Raw genomic sequence first — 21,192 nt, forward strand, 5'->3', positions numbered from 1 at the left:
ACCGCTTTTCCTCCATCCTTCTCAATCGTTCCTCAAATGCTATCTTACTGCTAGCCTCTCTGCTCTCGAAAGACGCCCATCCCATATCCCCCTGTACCCCCTGATTTGGTGTATTGCCATGTGCTCCCAAAGCTAACCTCCCTACTCCCCGTTGCCTAATTTCCAGCCTTGCTTGAACATCTGGCCTCATACACAGGACCGCATTCCCGAAGGTCAGGCTAGGGACCATCACCCCTTTCCAGATCCCTCTTACCACCTCATACCTATTGTAATTCCACAGTGCCCTATTTTTCATGACAGCTGCATTCCTACTAGCTTTATTCATTACATATTTTTCATGCTCTGTCAGATACTCAGCACTGTTATTTATCCACACCCCAAGATACTTGTACTCATTCACTACTTTTAGCACGAACTCCTGTATTCTATGCTCGCCGCCCTCTTCATTAAATATCATGACTGCAGATTTTTCCTTACTATACTTGAAGCCTAATCTATCTCCCTCTGTACTGCATATGTCTAACAACTTCTGCAGGTCTTCCTTGTTGTCAGCCATTATCACTATATCGTCCGCGTATATTAGTCCCGGTAATGTCTGTTTAATCAATTCCCCTTGCTTGAAAAAAGATAGGTTGAAGCCTAGTCCACTCCCCTCTAGCTTGGCTTCCAAACCTTGCAGGTACAACATGAACAACAAAGGGGACAGAGGACATCCTTGTCTAAGCCCCCGTTGTATCTCTACAGGCCCTGATACATTTTTTTCCCATTTTATGAGCACTCTGTTACCTCTATATATATCTTTTAAAAGATTAATTACTCCATTTTCCACATCCAATGTGCCCAATATGTCCCACAAATGCTCCTGAGTAACGTTGGCATAGGCTCCCCTAATATCCAGAAATGCTAGCAATAAGGGCCTATGTTCCTTTTCCGCAATTTCTATACACTGTGTCAACGAAAATAGATTGTCCTCCAACCTCCTTTGTTTCCGGAACCCATTCTGTAGTTCCCCTAACACCCCCTCGTCCTCCACCCAAGCCTGCAGTCTATCCTTTATAATTTGCATCACCACCCTGTAAACCACAGATGTCACTGTTATGGGGCGATAGTTACTTACGTCTGCTTTGTCCCCCTTTCCCTTATATATCATGTTCATTCTACTTAATCGCCATTCATCGGGGACTTTCTCATCCACTATCATTTTGTTCACTACCTGTATTAATGTTTGCTTGGATTTTGGTCCTAACTTCTTTATCAACATAATCGGGATCCCATCTGGTCCTGTTGATGTGCCACTAGGAACCTTCTTCTCTGCCCTTTCCCACTCTCCTTGCTCAAGTGAAGCTATTGCTGTAACCGGTCTATCCTCCTTCGATAAACTATGTACCACGTGCTTTGCTGAAAATTTTTCCGTCATCCTTGTTCCTATGTGTTTTATTGCTTCATCCCCTTCTAGTCGAATACCGCTCGCTAGCGACTGCAGCGCCACCTCGTTTGTTTACAAACATGCAGGAGGTCCATAGGTGGCGCGCGAGGCAATCCAATATGGCTCCCGGAGAAATGATCCGTGCGGCCTACCGTGCGTGCGGCCGCATAGCGGGTCTAGTCCAAGCGCAGCGTACGGCCGGTCTCTTTGTTGTGCTCTTCGCTCGCTAGCAACCATGCCACCTTCGTTTACTCGGCCATTGTGTCTAGGAGACATAATGAAACATATTGGACAAGAGAAAAGACGAATCCGGTGCTTGATTGAAGGCGAAGAAGTCCTCAACGCCGGCCACCTGATCTGCTATGGCCTGAAGGATTGCTCCCCTGCGTCTGCGACAGTGCAAGGCCTCTGCTTGCAAACATCGCACGTGAAGCAGAAGCCGCACGAAGTGAAGTGCGTTTATGGAATTGATGCCTCGTTGCAGGTATGTGAGTCTACATTTTGCATACAAATTGTAGCATGGTGCGACGCGAATGAAAAAAAAAACGGCCCGGTCGCACTGTCGTTGCGACCTAGCGGCCTAGCGTCGGTGCGGCCTTTCAGTGGCCGAAAATTCTTCGGCTGCAATAAATGTCAAACATCGTGGCAGGCGTTGATTTCGTAATCATGGGTAATGATATCGAGACATGATGTATTATTATGTTCAGTAATACGTTTTCGCCTTTCCAAAGCAGACAACGAGGCTGACTACTGTGGCCGTCACTGCGACCGCACCGACGTTGCGACAGTGCGACCAGCTTGTTGAAAGTCTGTCGCAGTGGCCCTGCGACGAGAACGACACGCATTTCTGTCGCACAGCGGCATAAATCGCACTGCGCTGCGGCAACAATCGCATCATGTGAAACGGCCCTGCGATAACTGAGGCCAGCAGCACCCCGCCGAGCAAGGCTGCTCTTGCAGGTTACCTGCTGCAGTGCCTGTCGCGTCTGTTTCCATTGCTTTGTGTGTCGTATTTATTTCCACTAAAATGCTTTACGGCCTGACTGTTCTTGACCAACCAGCCCAGCGACAACTTGTGTTGAACTTGCTGTCGCAGTTCGTACCTGTAGCGACTAGTGCCCGCACTAAAAATCGGAAGCGGCCGTCGAGCCGTACCCGCCACGGTGACTGCGCTTCGATGAACGCGAAATGCAGACGATCCGTATGTGCTGTGCAGTGTCAGTGCGCATCTTGATGTGCATGAAAGCAGCTCTTTCTTTCTTTCTTTTATTCCCCTTCCTCACGGCGCTGTGTTTGAGGTGTCCACCGAAAGTGAGACAGTTACTGCGCCTTTCCTTTTCTCAAAACTGATTTATTACGGAAACGTGAAACGCAAAATGGGCCCCTGTGCTGTGCGAAGTGCAGGTTCAAGATCCCCAAGTGGTGGAAATTATTCCGGATCCCTCCACTACTGCACCTTCTTTCAATCTCCCTTATCCCTTCTCTTACAGTGCAGTTAAGGTGTCCACAGAGACCTGAGACAGATACTGCACCATTTCCTTTCTCCAAAAACCAATTTTCATTTATTAATATTGCAAGCCTGCTATGCTACAGCACCTGGAGCTTGCTAGAACTTTTTCTCACTTGAAGGATGTTTATGTTAGGATACAAATTAAAAAAAAAAAACAGGCCAGTAATTGACACCGGGTCCGTGGCGTCCTGTATCACACCATTTGCCACTTGCGACAGTCATGATATCAGCTTTTTAGTGTCTGACTATATTACACAAGCCAAGTATCAAAATTCTAGAGCTTATAATTTTTTTTCTTGTAGTAGCTTCTTATTTAGTTAGAGAGAAGCTTCCACAGCTGTCAACACACTACTTTTTAGTCTTGAAGGAATAATGTTTGGGGGGGGGGTCCTGAATGTGGGCGGAGCTTCACTGAAGACCTAAGTTGTATCTGACTATAGCCGTTTAGTGCCCATTCTCTTTTTGGAAAGCGATCTTCTTCGCTAGTCATTTGTAACTGCATTCGCTGTGGCTCGGCACTTCGGTTTTAGTTTTTGTGCAAGTGTGGTCCACAGCTTCAACTACACACCATCAAAAGCAGCAGTAGCAAGCAAACGGGTGTGTTCACTCTTATCAAGGGGTAATTTTCGTTCCACATATATGCAACAATTCTGATCATGCTGTTTGATTTAGTTTGTGTCAGAGGACAGCATATGGCATATGTTTGCGACTTGCCAAAACTTTGTTCTGCAGATCATGCTTCGTGTCGAAAACTGTGTGGAGCTATAAGAATGTACTGACATTCATTGTGTGCATGATGTGCATGTCAGAGCATCGGCACCAGTGACATCGGCCGGAGGATAAGGCAGTAATTCCTCTCCGAACCTGGCACGTCACAGGCACCTCTACAGTGGCATGGTTTAAAAGGCTGCTGGAAGTGAAGCCACTGAGCACCCATAGGTGTCACTGTCACTGAGGGAGGAGCGCCCCTGATGTGTTTGTAAGTGGCTGCACTGGCTTCCATATCAAAAGCTCTCCTCTTTTTGCCAATGTTCATAGCCTTAATGGTACCTGAACTATTTTACATTTTTTGTGTTTCTCCTGCACGCACTGCATGAAGACATCTGCATACTGGTAAGATTGTGCATGAGGTGGAGCATTACACGGCAATCAATAGTAGTACTTGCATGTATGTATGTAGAGGTCAGACTTATGCCACAGTACTTGTAAATTTTGTGAGTCAGTGAGCTCTGTCAGCCTTTCTTATATATTGGTGATTGGAAGACATTGATGCATTCCCAGCATCCCATTCAAAATGAACGTGTACCTGTGCTGCTCATGGAAAAGCTCAGGACAGAAAATCACCTGTGGCAACTGTTTGTCTAAAACTGATTAGTACTTGCAGGAATTAAGGCACTTTTTGTATGATGCATGGTTTATTTACTACCAAATGAGCTTTGTTTTGGGATTATTTGAAGCAAAAGCTAAGTAAGAAATTAATATTAAGTAGTGTGGCTTGGTTGTTCACCTTGTTTCCCTTGGTACTTTGTCACTAAGCAAGGTTAAAATGAACATTTCAAGTGACTGTGTCCTAGGCAAGAAGTTTTGTAATTGGCTAAGCAAACATTTTCCAAATTATACAGCATGTGCTCTTTGCAACTCGCCTAATTGCAGTTAATTGTGATATTTCAGACAACCACTTCAGCCTCATTGTGACCGCTCCAGCATCTCTCCACTGGGACCACGGCTGCTTGTGCAGGCTGCCTACTAGAGTCTTTTCAGCCCAGTCTATTATTTCCGTTGTTTTTATCTATGTTCGCATGTTTTACAGCAATTGCCAGTTTCTCTAACTGTGCTGCAGCAGTTTGTGTTATGAAAGATGACCCTGAGGAGTTCACATTTTAATTCAGTTTAGCGTGCAGAAGCTGCTATGCTAAGCAACAACATCAAGCCACCATGGTTGTAAGGTTCCTTGTTATTTATATCTGGAAATCACCAGTCTTGCCAAAGCTTGCCTTGGCTGCCTCTTTTGCCTTGAATGCATTGTCTTAATTTTTCGCATACAAAGCCTGAGATCCAGTATACAAGTGTGTCATTCTTCTTTTTTGAGTTGTTATGAACATTATACGTTGTTTCATTTGCATTACTGTTGCAACCTGTATTTTTACCCATGTTGTTATATTTCTGTGGCAGGTTATGCAATGCTCTATTCCTGTGACAGTTTATACTGTTGTGCATTTTGTCTTTGCCTGTTTCTTTGATCAGTTTAGTGTGCAGTCCTAGTGCCTATTCACATTGCCTATGCGTATTCTATGCAATGTCCTTGTTGACTCTATGTCTCTGTTCATACAGACACAGCCTAGAAGACTAATCATTCCATGAATATGTGAAAGATTCTCAGCCTGTGTTCTGCAGTTCTGCATTTTCGGAAGGAAAATAAAATAAAACGCACATCGACGCACATGAAATAGGCAATAAAAATTAACCTGTGGCTGTTCTTAAACACACCTGTTAATACACTCATAATAGTACTCGCAAAACACTTTATACATATCCATCTTCCCACATTTGAAGCCACTACATTCTTCTTTTTTGAAAGTAGTTTTGAGAAAATGTTTGGAGACGGAATGTATTATTTAATGAAGGACCTACTGTTATATTTGCACATATTTCAGTTATTTGTGGTGAGAAAGATTATAAGGAGGCTTTTATGACCTAGTGTTATTTTGCTTGAAGCAGCAAATTACAGAGACACCCAGAATGTGCGTTACTGCATAGATTCGACTGAATAAAATGTGGGTGGCTGTACTTTGGACAACTTCCACATGGGTGTATTAGGGCAGATCTGCAGGGGTGCGAAACTGATGGTGGATATTCAAGCACTGCAGTGCAGATAAAGCTCATAGGCGTGTGCAGGGGGGGGGGCAAAGGGGGCTGCGGCTCCCTTAATTGGCATTAGGGAGGCATGAGATGCAGAAGATGTGAACAAGCACTACCATGAGCATTGCCCTCCCCTTATGGAGAGAACTGTGCATGCCTATGATTTACGAGGGTGTTGTTGCGGGCTAGTTGCTGAAAAGGGAACAGCGCGAACACAGGACGAAGAGAGGAACGTATGACACAGGCGCTGACTTACAACTGATGTTTATTCGAAAGGTGCAGACCATCCATCAACCTGATGTCTAAGGAGACTGCCTATCTAGACAAGTGATTTTACCTCGCTTTTTAAGTTTTTAACTATTTTACACCAAGTGTTAGCCACGTTCCCGTTTTTTTACCTTACCGCATGCCCATTTTCCATCCTTCACCTGCATCTTGTTGTTTGCTTTCTCTCGTGTCACCCTTCCCACAGGCATCGTTTCTTGTTAAAACTTTTGTAACTTTTATAGCTTTGAAGATTTTATCGCTTTCATCCGGCCCTCTACACTGCCCATGAATGTTGACTCAGCTGACAGCTTGCCGCGAGACTATTTATATGTATGTGCACCTTTCGAATAAACATCAGTTGTAAGTCGGCGCCTGTGTTGTACGTTCCTCTCTTCGTACTGTATTCGCGCTGTTCCCTTTTCAGCCTATGGTTATGCTAGTAAGTTCTGAACTCAGGCTCTAATGGGCTGCATAAAAGCTTATGTGGTTTTTGGAACCTTGTGCAAAACTATGCTTTACCCTTTGTCCTCTATCCCATTTCTCCGCAGAGGTGGACAGTGATGTGCCGACCCCACCCTTGTGCTGCCAGACGTGCAACGGTGCGTTCGCCACACAAACCCTCCTGGACGAGCACCAGCAGCGCGAGCATACCCTGGGACCGCAGGGAAAGTACTGCTGCACCTACTGCCCGTACTCCAGCGACAGCAAGTAAGTGAGGGGTTTACTTCTCGCCACGTTTACTTGTTTCTGAGTCATTAATCTCCCCACCTCCCCAGTTAAGTAGGTTTTTTCTGAATTTTCACTCTTCTTGGTGGCGGCGTTGTTGTTACAAGGCTGTTGCGACATAATGATCTTTTTGCAACATAATGATGCAGTTCCCATTTTCCTTCTTTAAATTGAGCCTCCCAGAGTGACGTCTCAGTGCAGCCCATAGAATTTTGGTTTCTCTCAATCCTTACCTGCTGTGACCTCCTGTTTTGGGCACTCGCTGCGCATTTCGCACCTCACTAATGGTACGACGTAGTTGGTAATAGCAGCTGTCATTAAAAGTACTCTAAAGAGGTTATCTTTCATGAGTGCAATATTTCGTGAATTCAGCTAAAGTTGAAATTTTGGAATATTTCACGCAAGCTAGATTTCTCTCGGAAGGTGTGCTACGTTTCGGACACTGTAAACACACAAGCATGGCTCGGCGCTAAGTCGTCCTCCCCTCTCGCAGTTGTGACCATGGCAGGAGCTCTACGTTAGATGAAGAGAAAGGACACCAGGTCGATGTCCTAGCTGAAATATACATTTGTTTGGTCACTGCAGTGGTGGCCTGATGGCCTGAGCATCCGCCGTGCATGTGGGAGATGTGGGTTTCGATCCCCAGTGACGTTAGGTACCTGTAAAAGCTTTCTCCTGGCCAGTGCTTGGCTGCACAGCCTGGGCAGCCAAAGGGTGCTCTTGCGTCATAAAAATCCATCACCATCATCATTTGTTTGCTCGGGTTGCCACCTGTAGACGTTGCCGCTAAACAAAATACAACAACGAGGATATGCCAGAGAGGCTCCATTGTTCTTTTGATTACCTGATGGCTGCATCTATCAGACACACTGGGAGGCTGCACCCGATGAAGCCGGTGAAGCGCTATAGTCAGCTCTCCTCTCTGTATTGCTGTGTGGTTCGCACACTTGAATTGTTCCTTTAACGAGTAACAAATGGATATATCGTATTTACACGATTGTAAGTCGACCTATTTTTAAAATTTGAAAATCCGAAGTGGGGGGATCAACTTACAATCGAAATGAAAACATCGCACTATATATCAGGCATGCTACAGAGTGGTTGCATTTTTGCTGTGTGGCTCTGTCGCATCGCTCTTGGTGCTGGCCTTGAGCAGCTGCTATGTCAATGCACAGAACTGGCATCCCCTCCCCGCGCGCGCGGGTGGCGGCCGATAGCGGCTATCGATAAACAGCAAACTGGCACCCCACACTTCCCACACATGGCTGCTGACTGCGGTTGCTGATAAGCGGCGGCGGCCCGATAATGCTATCGCATTCTACAGGAAGCTCAAGCATCCAACAAGTTTTCTTTTAACTTTCAAATGCGAGCTCGGTGCTCAAAGGAATGTTGATAGTTGATGGAAGGGCCGCTGTTCCAGTCGAGCCAGCACCCCCACTCGGAACGGCAGCGGTGCTGGGGAGTGTCGAAGGCCGACGGAAAGGCCGACGCCACTGACAGATTTGACTACTGCCGGCCGCGTTTCACAAGTTTTTAATGTAGTGCTTCATCAGTCATCATTCATGCTCCAGGTCCGGCAAGCGACCGGCGCTCGTTCACCGCTACATTCAATATGGCTGCTATGTTTTACGCTGAAGAAACGAACAGATGCACACCGGGACGCAAGTTTGACGTTTGCAACGGGTGATACAGGTTTAACAGCTGCAGCAACGAAAATTTTCAGCTGTTCCACACGATGTCGTGATGTGGATTTTTGCGAAATGCGGGATTTCGCTGGACGACGACGTTAGAACGACGTGCTGTAGAACGGCAGCAGCGATCACGACGGCAGCGCTGCTGAGGACGATGGCGCAAGTGTGGACGAGTAGTCCAGTGACTAATACATTTTCGTTTTGGAGTGTGCCCACGGGCACGCCAGTGTGTGGCAGCCGATAGCGGCTGGCGATAAGCGGCGGCCGCTGGATAATGCTATCGTGTTCAACTATTCAAGGACAAGCTTAAACAACTTCGGAAGTTTTTTTTTATTTTTTGGAAATGTGATTTGGGGGGAGTCAACTTACAATCGTGTAAATACGGTGCTTCGGACATATGTCTTTAGATATCTGCTGTTTTTTGTTGTTGTTGTTGCACAGCACCATTAATGCTACCACTTGCAGTGTGTACCCATTGTCCTCCTCCTTTCATCCATGCACCCAGGACCCATGTCACCTTGCACGAGAGGACGCACACTGGAGAGCGGCCTTTTGTGTGCAAAACCTGCAAGAAAGCCTTCAAACAATCATATTCCCTTAGGCGCCACTTGTTGATCCACACGGGAGACAAGCCTTACAAGTGCACTGACTGTGGCCGGCGTTTCACCGAATCGTCGAACTTGGGGCGTCACCGCAAACTGATCCACTTGGATGACAGCGTAGCCTCAAATGTGTGTCCCCACTGCAATAGGGGGTTCTGCCAACCGTCTGACCTCAAGCAGCACCTGCTGAAACACACGGGGCAGTGGCCACATGTCTGCTCTCAGTGCGGCATGGGATTCAAAGAAATCACCCACCTCTGGCGTCATGCGACAAGGATGCACAACAAATAGAACTCACTCTTGGGCCCACAGTGTGGCGGAAGCTCAACCGTGCTGTCTGACCTGAGAAGACATATGCACAAGCTTCACGGATGCATAGGAGAGGACAATGAGCAGGACATCATCGAGTGACAAAGGCACAAGGATGGCGCGGCACACGTCTGATGGGAGGCTAGATGCATTATTTTCAGGATATCTACACATGAAAGGAAAAAAAAATCCGAAGGCAGCAGTTATCTTGAGCAACTACAGAACTTCTTCAACAACACAACAGTGGGAATGCAAGGTACAAGGTGCATGATGAAGCTTTGCGGCTTTAAGATGTTGGCAAGAAAATGTGTCCTTCTTCAGTAAAGAGGTTATTTGGATGTTTTTCATGTGAGCAAAAATATGTCCGTGAAGAAGGTCGCAAGCAAGACTTAAGTACCAAAGGAGCAAATAAAACTGATTGCATTTATTGGAACGACCTGTTTTGAGTCAGTGTGGCTTTGAAGGAAGGGTATGTATTACAATGTCTGGCACCAGTTTGCTTAGCTGTGAATTCTGTGTTGCCACTTGACATACTTTAAGCATGGTTTGCATGTCAGGTATATGTCACCATGGGGCCTTGAATTATGCTAGTGCATGATGGATGATTAGAGACCATACCTAGACCACCCGGAGTAAGATTTTTAAGAATCATGCTTGGAGCATGAAAGTGTGCATTTTCCTTTTAATTTAAAGATAAAGTGTGCAGATGTAATATTGGCTAGAGTTACTGAGAAAATTCCGGATCAGTATACATTCAAGGAGAATAAAAGGTTTCGAAATGCTGAGGATTGCATTCTCAAAGGTCGCCGTTTTACTTGCAAAAATAATAAATATTAGTCAGTTCATCTACAACTAGCTTTATGCTTTCAAGACTGACATATCTATAATTGTTAATTTAAATTTTCATGCAGTTTTTTGTAAAGAATTGCAGTATTGCAAAGATAACTAATTGCACTTTGAAATTCCAAAACAACAATGCCATCCGTAGCTCATGGGAACCTTTACTTGTGCACTGCAGTCAACTATAATGCGGTGGTAAAAGCATGCTTCTCTCACTGATGCTTTCTTTTTCCTGTGTTTCATTATAACGCTTGTGTAAACACTTTGTGTTTTGCTATTCAGGGGATGCACTGCATACTATCGTCACGGACTTGCCCTCGACAAAGATCGCACGGTAGTGATGTTAGGCGTTTCGTTCGTGCGGTTCGTTGCAATCAGACGTGGTGCTAAGTTGCGATGTGTGTGTCGCAGCAGGCATGGACAACAAAAGCATTGGCACCAGTGACATTGTAAAATACATCAGTAATTGCTGTCCAAGCCTGGCATCTCATAAGCACCTACCTCTGCAGTGACTCGCATGGGTTCAAAAGGTTGCTGGAAGTGAGACCGCTAAGCACCCATAGGTGTCACTGAGAGAGTGGGGCCCCTGAATTGTCTGTAAGTGGCTGCACTGCCTTCTGTATCAAAAGGTCTCCTCTCTCTACTGGTATTCATAGCCTTGATGGCACCAGAACTATTTTACATTTGTTGTTTCCCATGCACACAGCTAATTCCAGGAGACGTGAAGGCAGAGCATCTGTAGGAAGCTGGGAAAATTGTGCACGACCTTGAGCATTGCATGAGAATGTATCCATGGAGAGTTCAGAATTGTACCACAGTACTTGTAAATTTCGACGCGTTTTAATGACATCCTAGTCAAAATCAAGAGGAAAAAATGGGCTTGGACAGGGCATGTAATGGGAAGGCAAGATAACAGAGTGGATTCCAAGAGAAGGCAAGCGTAGCAGGGGGCGGCAGAAGGTTAGGTGGGCGGATGAGATTAAGAAGCTTGCAGGCATAGAGGGGACGCAGCTGGCAAGGGACAGGGTTAATTGGAGAGACATGGGAGAGGCCTTCGACCTGCAGTGGGCATAGTCGGGCTGCAGCTGATGATGATGATGACTAGTAAATTTCGCAAATTGTTGAGCCATGTCAGCCTTTCTTTTCGTTGGTGATTGGAAGACATTGAGACTTTCCCAGCGCCCCACTCAAAACAAACGCAGTACCTGTGCTGCACATGGAAAAGCTCGAGTTACAAAAACAGCTGTGGCGATTATTCGTCTGAAACTGATTACTTGCAGGAATTGACCGTTTTTTTTAATGTGGGATAAGTTTTGCTACCAAATGAACATTAATTAATACGGCTTGGTTTCTCTTGTACTTTGTCACTAAGCAAGGTTAAAATGGACATGCGTTTATTAAGTGCTCTGTAACTGAATTTCAAGTGACTACGTCCTAAGTAAGAAATTTTTGTAGTCAGAGCAAACATTTTTTCAAATTATGCAGCATGTGCTCTTTGTAATTCATCTATCTGCAGCTGTTGTTGTACTTGTGATATTTCAGACAATCACTCCAGCCTCGTTGTGACAGCATCGGCATCTCTCCACTGGGGCCACGGCTGCTTGTGCAGACTACCTACCGGAGTCTTTGAAAAATCCAGTCTTCATCGATAATTTCTATGTTGTTTTTATCTACGCTAGCATGTTTTGCAGCAATTCCCAGTTTCTCTAACTGTGCAGAAGCTCCTATGCCGAGCAACAACATCAAGCCGTCTTGGTAGTAAGATCAAAAGTGTGGCTTTTTGGGCTCGTTGGCGCATGATCAAGCAAGAGAATATAGCGCAGAGCAGACAGGGCACAAGAAGAAATGAACAACATGAGCGCTAACTTCCAACAAATTTTATTTCACACATGCAACACATTTATACACCAGGAACGAGAGTTCTTTATCACATAAAAAGATGAGGGAGTGCTTACACATGTCTCTCCCGAAGCATTTATCCTTTCAGCTGCATGTGTGAAATAAAATTTGTTGGGAGTTAGCGCTCGTGTTGCTCCTTTCTTCTTGTGTCCTGTCTGCTCTGCGCTATATTCTCTTGCTTGGTTGTAAGGTTCCTTATTATTTATGTCTGGAAATCACAAGTCTTGAAAAAACTTTCGCTGCCTGCCTTTTTGTCTTAACTGCACTGTCTTAGTTTCTTACATTCAGAGCTTGAACCGCGGAATAAGAATGCTTCATTTTTCTGTTATAGTTTATTATGTAATACTGTTGGTTTGTAATACTGTGCCAGGCAATATTTTTACTGATGTTATTCTATTTCTCTGGTAGATTATGTATTGTGGTGTTGTTGTGACATGTTATATTACTGTTTATTTCGTCTTTGCTTGTTTTTCTGATAACTTCTGTGTGGAACCCTTGTGCCTGTGCGTAGAATATCCTTGTTGACTCTGTTTCTTCCACATGCCTCTGTCCGTACTACCATAGCCTAGAAGATAAGACATTCCATGAACATTTGGAAGATTCTTAACGTGTGTTCATCATTATAGGGAGGACAGCAAACACACAGTGGCCCAGGCAAAACAGATTGATGACTGAGTTGTGGTTGTCCTTAAATCCAGTGTTAATGCGTTCATAATACAACTCGCAAAATGCCTTCAACAGATGCTTGTTTTCAGAGCTGAAGCTACTACTAATTTTCTCTGGAGCACTTGTGAGAAAATGTGTGGAAACATAACCTGTAACTTCATGAAAGGCTTATTTATATAATTGCACATGCTTCAGTTACTTACTGTTTGCACCCTGAACCCTTTCAGTGTGAACAAGCTTATAAGGAGGATTTAGCAATGTGATGTTTGAGTGATAGTTCTGCTTTTATGAGGTTTAACGTCCCAAAGTGACGTAGGCTAAGTAAGATGCCGTAAAGAAGGGCTCCGGGTAATTTCGGCCACCTGCTTTTCTTTAATGTGGACTGGCACTGCACAGTACACGAGCCTCCTGCATTTAGTCTCCATTGAAATGTGGCCGTCGCGGCCTGGGATCGAACCTGCGTCTTTTGGGTCAGCAGCCAAGCATATTAACCACTGAACCGCGTGGACTTGATTAATAGTCATTGGAAAAGATGCAAATGACTTTTTCAGTTGAATTAACCACAAGCAACATGGAAAGTACTGCAACTAAGTTATTTCCATCTTTTCCAATATTACTCGGATATTAGATCGCAAAGTCCACCTGATAATCTTATTCACCTTGAAAGGTTATAACAGCGTGCACTTTGGAACCTTTCAAGGCGAACAAGCTTATAAGGAGGATTTTGCAGCGTAATACCTGAGTAATACTTATTGGAAAATGTGCGAATGACTTAGTTGCAGTACTTGCCGTTTTGCTTGTGGTTAACTCAAGATGATGTGAAGGGTGTGTTAGCAGTGCAAAGCTCTGAGCATTAATTATGCGTGTGAAGTTTTATGAACCAGACAAAACCAAGTTATTTGACTTAAGTCACCAACCTTGTTGGCTCAGTGGCTTTTCGGCTACTGATCTCAAGGCCATTGGTTTTATCCCAGCTGCGGCAGCCATATTTTTATGGAGGCGAAATACAAAGATGCCCGTAGGCTGTACAATGTAAGTTAATCCAGAGCCTTTCGATATGGCATCCATTATATCCCACGCGTCACTTCGAGACAGTGAACATTACTGTTTACACCTTGCATTCTTCTACTCCGAGCAGTGAATACAAAAATATTCAGAAGTTATATTGCTATGTAGTTTTAAATGGGTGACATTCTGCCCCATTCTCATATGGGTGTATTAAGGTAGAACTGCAGGGGTATAATACTGATGGTGGGTATTGGAACAGCGGAATACGGATGTTATAAATTCATGAGTTCATAAACTCTGCAGATGTCTCTGGCTCGAAATGGCCTGATGGAAGCCTATTTGGCCTTTGGGGCCTTTTGGAAATTATGCTTTGAGAAAAGTAGATATGATATATTTGCTAGTAAGTGCACATAACTGGCACTGAGTTGTTCTTATTAGTACATATATATATATATATGGTCTAGATAATTTGCACAGGCAAAAACACAATGTTGAAAAAAGAACCAGTACCAAATCTGTCGTCATGTGATTGTGATGACTGACACTGTGCCTAAAGCTATTCAAATTATTCCTTCCTCAGAAGCTGTTCGTTGTCTGTTCTGTATGCCCTCAGATGTGAACAGCACTGGGTTTGTCCCGCACTTCGTGTCTGAGACATGTGACCAAAAGTTCGCCACGCAAGACCTTTTCGAGACACGTCGGCAGCACGAGCACCCTGAGGAGCCACCGGGAAAGTACTGCTGTACCTATTGCTCATTTTCCAGTGATAGAAAGTAGGCCAATTATTACGCTGCTCACCACGTCATCAAGTTTCTGAGACAGAAGTTCCACAGGATTTTGACTCTACAGTGGGGAAAGGGTGTTATAAGGCTGCTGCAACAGAATAGAAGTGCAGTCGTGTAAAGCTCTCAATTTACTTTTTTGTTTTCCATGAGGCGAAAAAGTGATACCAATAGTTGTATGACACTTTATAAATGATCAGCCGATGGAAATTACTGCGCAAAGAAATACAAGGGCGCAAGGAAGGCACATGGAACACACGAGCGCTGACTTTCAACAGTTTATTTCAGCTATATATACTGGTCCGAGGTTCGAAATAAACTGTTGCAAGTCAGCACTCGTGTGTTTCATGTGTCCTCCTTGTGTACTCGTCTTTCTTTGCGCTGTGCATTTCCATCACGAATCACAAACATGCCCAGGCTTCCACCTTGGTGAATTTAAGCCCCCAAATGACATGTTGTTGTAGCACTACACAGAGAACTCCCTTTTTTTTATTATCTGTTGCGGAAAGCCCAGTGATTTTGGTTGCTCCGAGTCCTTGCTATGACATCTAGTTTTGGACAGTTGCTTTATGTTTGGTTTCACCCTTCACCAATAGTACAATGTATAGTTGAAAGTTGTGGCTGCAGCTGTGGCTAAAGGTGCGGTCTCTTGTGAGCGGCCATCACGAGTATACACCAGTACATCTTTCTCCTTCCATCGTTAGTCATACCAGTAAGCAACTCAGTTGACACAAACACGAGGACAGCAGATATCCTGGGCACCTTTTCTCGTTCAGGGTCAGGGATCTCTGCCATCTGCCTGTTGCATACTTTTCATTTAGTTGCCGCTGAAGAAGGGGCCAAGCTGATTCCAAAACATTGGGATTTCATTTTCAACCCTAAGTGGGTGCCAGAGTCTCTTCCATGTTACAAGCTCAGACAACGGACTTCCGGCAAAAGATGTTTCCTTTCTAAGTATACACATGATTTAGTTGATGTGCCATCTTTTGACACTGCTGCTAAATAAATCACAGCGATGAGCCACACGTAGGGAGGTGTGAGTGCTCTACCTTTGAGTATATCATGGCGCCATCTATCGGACAAGCTATGAAGCTTCACCCAATGAAGCACTGCAATGACACGCTGTTATGACCAGAGTCTGCTCTCCTGCCTGTTTTGCTTTGTAGTCCATACCCTTGCACTCGCACCCGACATACAAGTCTCTGCAATTTGAAAGGGAACAATAACTTTGTTCGGAAAGAGGAATTTCTTGGTTATATCTTTACTCATGATAAAAATAGCTTTTGGATTTTATACATAAAGAGTAAAACTAGTTGGAAAACAGGGAAAGGTATACCTGTCACACATAATTATGTGCTAATAATTAATTAAATACTCAAACTCTCTTCCCTTTTATATTGAAGAGACCTGTATATCAAATGAACGTCAAGTGTATACATGTCCGATGTATGACGACAACTATCTACCGATGAAGCACTGTAGTGACATGGCATGCTGTTATGAGTAGGGTCTACACTCCTGTCTGTCTTGCTTCGGGGTTTGTACTCTTACCCTGACTTCCGCTGCACCATTAACGGATGTCTAACGAATATACATGGGACGTATGTCTTCACATGTTTAGTTTTTTCTTTTCTTTTTGTCATGGTGCTTTCACTGTCATGGTGCTCTAAAAGTGCGTCCAATGTCCTTTCCCTCCCAATCCGACACCCAGGACCTGTGTGACCTTCCACGAGAGGACGCACACTGGAGAGCAGTCCTTCGTGTGCAGGAACTGTGGGAAGGGCTTCAAGCAGTCATGTGACCTTACCGCCCACATGGCAATCCATGAAGGGGACGGGTCACTCGAGTGCACCATCTGCGGCCAGCACTTCAGCGACTTGTCCCGCTTGACTCTCCACCGAAATACAGTGCACAACGGTCAAGTGCTACCCCACTCCTGCTCTCAGTGTGGCATGGCGTTCAGAGAAGGCAGGTACCTCAGGCACCACGAGAGAGTGATGCACGGCCGCCGGTACGTGCCAAAATGCCCTCACTGTGGCAGAATTTCAGCCAGGCTTACCAATCTGAGAAGGCACATGAGGCTGGTGCATGACTCCTTTGGTGAAGACATCATGTGGATCGTAATTCAGTGACGAAGGTGCAAGGGACAGACACTATATATGCAATGCGGTGTGAAGCAGTGCATCAAGTACAGGACCGCTATGTTTAAAAGAGAAAGACCAGGAACCCTAGGTTGCAGTTATCTCCAGCAACTATACAACTTCAACAAAGTCATTGCAGAAACTTGGGGTTGAGGACCCACCATGAAGCTCACTGGTGTGGAGAGCTTGGCTAGAAATGACGTCCCTCTTTGGTGAAGAAATCATGTTTCTAAGTTTTTCACTGAAGCAAAAGTAAGTCCGTGAAGAAGGTTGCAAGCAAGAACCACTGAAAGAGCAAATAAAACTTCTTTCATTTACTTAAGCAACCTGCGTTGATTCAATGTGGTGTCGAAGGAAGAATATTGCAGTGTGTGGCATGGCTTGCTTTTGCTGTAAATTCTCAAGATGTCATTTTACGTACCTTTAAGGGGCTCTGATGCACCTTTCGAGGAGAGCGCATCAACTCGCACAAGCACTACATTGTGTTGTCATGAAAACTTCAGCCAAATAATACATTTCTACACGCAGCAGAGGACCCACAATCATGCGTGAAAGTTGGCGAGCCCTTTCAAGCGACATTTTTATGCTTACACCCTCCTCCTTCACTCGCACCTGCGTATACAAGTCGTGAGCTGGCCAGTGGTTAGATTCTTTCAGACGTCTGGCATCTACCATGTTTGCAGCCAATAAGCCACGCAGCTGCAGCAGGTCAGGAAGCCTGGCTCCCTCCTGGAGGTGGGGCCGGCGGAGAAGCGCCAACCTTCCAGTGTGCAAAAAGTGACAAGAGGAGAGGGAAAGGTGCGAAAACGCTAAAATTGAAATTTTGACTACAGATAACTCAGCTTCTACAAAGCGCATTAAAAAAATTCTTGCTGAACAATATTCATAAATCGGCGTGCTTTGACATCCCAGGCATGCCGCAGCTTTACCAGAGCCCCTTTCAGAGCTCCTTTAGGACTGTAACCAGTCTACACAGTATAGGGCTTCCAAGAAACCTGCTCGGAGCATGGAAGGGTCAATTTTCTTTTGAATTAGAAGAAATGTGTACAGAGCTAATGTTGGATATAATGGCCGAGAACAATCTAGCTCAGTGTACATTGGAAGCATAAAGGGTGGTTTAACGCAGAAAATCATTTCATTAAAGGTCACTGTTTTGATGTGCGAAAGTAACAGATTTTAGTCAAATGAATTTCAGCCCACTTCAAGATTTAAAGACTGATATCTCTGCAATAGGTAATTTAATATTTTCACACAGTTTCCTGCGAAGAATTTGTGCTGACTGCTAAGAAACGTGTACAAGTGATTCAAAGGCAAGACAAAGGCATCCATAGCCCATTGTATAGCCGTTTCTTGTGATATGGTTGCAGTGAACTGGAATAGTATATAGTTTGATACAAGTCTAGAAAAAAACCGGCTTTTCCTGTCAAAGGACAACCTTCCAACCAATAGCGTTAGCCGATTCTCATAAGTCTGCTAGCATGAGTGGCATGACGAGGTAGGGAGGGGATTATCTCCTTTCATCTGCCATTCCTTGCATTGTCAAGCTAGCAGGATTGTGAGAATCTGCGGATGCCATAGGCATGCACACACGGGGGGGGGGCTGCCTTCTCAATTATCTAAGGAGGTGCCAAGTGTGCCCCATATCCTTGCTCTGTTGGAACTGCCCCGTCATTGTTTACAATGCAGTGTTATGGCCACGCATTTTTTGCGACAATATTGGCAGCTGAGGACCCGTGATGCTGCGTTCCAAGAACTGTCTACTTGCCGGGCCACTCTGAGGCAATCTTTTTATTTATTTTTTCAGTTAACAAAAGACAGGTGTGCCATATTTTCTGTGGTTTAGAAAGGGCGGAAATTTCTTTGGAAGCATGTTGTTACATTGATGCCTCAGCAGCGCATGGACTGCCTTCCTCTTGCAAAGTTAAACATGTAAGTAAAAACTAATGCTCACGAATATTTTGTATATTTTTCAATTCCATCTCACTGAAATAAGTGTTTTATAACCATTCCTCATCTTTTCACTCCATTTTGACCTTAGGGGCACCTACCTAGGTAGGAGGTTGTAGGGGGAGGGGAGTACGCGCTGGTAAACCCATGTTGTGCCTCTTCTTTTTGCTTATTCTGGTTAGCTTCTCTTATAAGCTTCAAGTACGGCACTCCCTTGAAAAAAAAATCTCTTGATACACATCCGGAAGTAGTACTGAAAACATCCCTAAGCATGATCCTCAAGGCATCATGAGTATGCGCAATGAATGAACAAATGGGTTACAGTTGGAGACAACCTGAGGATGTCTGAACACCCTGACACGGGCATACTGTGGTCGCACTCAGGACGTGTTAGCATTGTTTGGGAAGCTGTCATGTATTGGCGTATTGGCAGCTAGGCACCTTTCCACTTCCCCAAAACTGACTTGCCAGTCGCACCATTGGCGCAGCTCCAAATTGTAATTGCACAGCCCCCCTCCACCTCCCTCTCCGACCATATACACATGTATGGGAATGTGTGAGCACCCCCCTGAGGGAAAACCACAGCGACTAATGATGGTAAAGTAGAAGCATCCAGGCCGGGAAAAAACATGTTTCGTGCCGCTCTGTCGGAGTGGCTACCAGTCGAATCCGGGCAAGGCTTCCATGTTCCGTGTGTCCTCGGACTCAACACGGCTTGCGGAGTGGGAGCGGCTGATGAAAAGACAGGACTGCAAGTTGACTCCAGCGTGTGTTGTCTGCGAGAAACATTTTGAAGACTGCCACATCAAGGGACGGTGAACGGTGTCGTCAACGAGCTCGCCAGATAGACCACATCTCATGCCCGATGTCATATGAGCCAGCAGTATTCGAAAACTATCCGAAATACCTTCAGCCTAAGAAGACATCGAAAAGAAAAGTTAGGAACCTGTGTGACCAACCTGCCGCTAAAGGGCAAACGCGCTGTGCCGGCGCAGGCATCATGCCATGGACCGTCAAGCATGCTTGACGATGTTTACGACGAGGCGGCAGCAACAGAGGAGCCGAGTGAGAACTTATGCCCGCAGCAGAAGATGGGTTGTATTGCTGTTGAAGATCAGCATCCGTTGGACTCAATTTGTATCCCTGCAACCTGGGCCAAAATATCTGGAGCACCTGCTGGCTCTGTAGCCTACGCACGTTATGGAGCGGAGAAAAACAACTTTGCCACTTTGTATATAGAAAGAATGGTAACATTTGGAAGCTTGATGCCAGAGCGCAGCCTTGTGGTCGCTACATTGTATTTTCTCGGAACAGAACAAAGCAAGCACGTGCTTACAACAAGCTCTGTTTTTGATCTGTTTTTACTGTATCCCAGATTTGTAAATAAGAATCAATATCGTACAATCACCACTTTCTTTTGTTCTGTTACAAAGGGAAGCGCAAGCTCATGCACACCTGCATAAGTTGTATGAAGCAAGCTGTGATTCTCAAATAAAACACATCAATATAGTGAGACCTATTCCAACTGCTTGTGTTTATCGTAGCATGCGATCTTTGAAGACGGAACCCGCGGTGGGAAAGAGCGAGAGTGACCTGCTTTTCTTTTACCTATATGCGATGCCATTCCGGGCTAGATGTTCTGCTCGCCATTGAGAATGAGGGCCACGGTGACTCGGTCTTTCCACCTGGACAGAGCTAGCCGAGCGCTCACTCAGCATGAAGGTGTATACTATATCCTTCACCCGCGATCGCGATGTGTGGATCGCAATCGACTGTCCCCTAGTCGAATAAAATCTCGATCGGAAGTTTCCATGTAGCAACATTGAGTCCGGACCATACCCGATCGTTCAAACACAATAACGTAATGTGGCCAAGGCATCAACTTTCGTTGCTTATTTCAAGTTGGGTACCTCGCTGAACATTAGGCAGTCAATATGATTTTTGCTTAAGTCCTTCCGCGGTTCACCACAAAGAATAAACGAATAAAAATTTAGCAGACTGGACCTGGTGGTACTTGTCAAACGCTTCGGCGAGCGCTGTTTCAGTCCAGGATTTTCTCCTGGTAATGCCAGGCCGGTTAGATTGTCTGCAGCCAGTAGTGTTTTTATGCAAAAAGTGCTCTCAAAGCGTTCAGAGACGGGCTTCAGTAGTGAAAAGCGCAGCGCACCTACGCAGCCTCGGCAGCGAACGCTGCGTGGTGGCATGGATGGATGGATGGATGGATACGGCGGATAGCCTTTTGTATGGTTCACCCTCTACACCAAGCATGGCCGTGGTGGTACCCTGCAGTCTACTTGAAGCTTGCGTGGTAGACACACCACTTTTGATCCTGACAGCATACATGTCATATGCAGCGTGAACCTCGATAAACCAGCTAAACTGTCTAAAAGGTGAAAGACGAAAACACACGAAGGAATAGTAATAGAGACTAAATGCGCACTCATTTTATTGCTCTGAAAAGAGCTATTCGTGCGATTTGCATCTTTCACTCATTTTAGCGTGATTCCCTGCACAATCAA

General features: G+C 45.1%; 1 protein-coding gene across 3 annotated transcripts; it reads left to right on the forward strand.

The window, feature by feature from the left end:
• The first annotated feature begins 1,488 nt into the window (after positions 1–1,488).
• On the forward strand, positions 1,489–18,110 carry LOC144104572 (uncharacterized). Of its 3 annotated transcripts, none has more exons than XM_077637670.1 (6): positions 1,771–1,910; positions 3,746–3,915; positions 4,608–4,877; positions 6,611–6,770; positions 14,417–14,537; positions 16,297–18,110. In XM_077637670.1, the coding sequence occupies exons 3-6, from the start codon at positions 4,872–4,874 to the stop codon at positions 16,715–16,717; spliced, it is 708 nt and encodes a 235-aa protein (XP_077493796.1). In that variant the 5' UTR covers positions 1,771–1,910; positions 3,746–3,915; positions 4,608–4,871; the 3' UTR covers positions 16,718–18,110. The 3 variants fall into 3 exon arrangements, with proteins under 3 accessions (XP_077493795.1, XP_077493796.1, XP_077493797.1); XM_077637671.1 differs by having other exon boundaries at positions 1,793–1,910; positions 3,815–3,915; XM_077637669.1 differs by lacking the exons at positions 3,746–3,915; positions 4,608–4,877 and having other exon boundaries at positions 1,489–1,910.
• The last annotated feature ends 3,082 nt before the right edge of the window (positions 18,111–21,192 follow it).

Source organism: Amblyomma americanum, chromosome 9, assembly GCF_052857255.1.
Source record: "Amblyomma americanum isolate KBUSLIRL-KWMA chromosome 9, ASM5285725v1, whole genome shotgun sequence".
Lineage (NCBI taxonomy): Eukaryota > Metazoa > Arthropoda > Arachnida > Ixodida > Ixodidae > Amblyomma > Amblyomma americanum.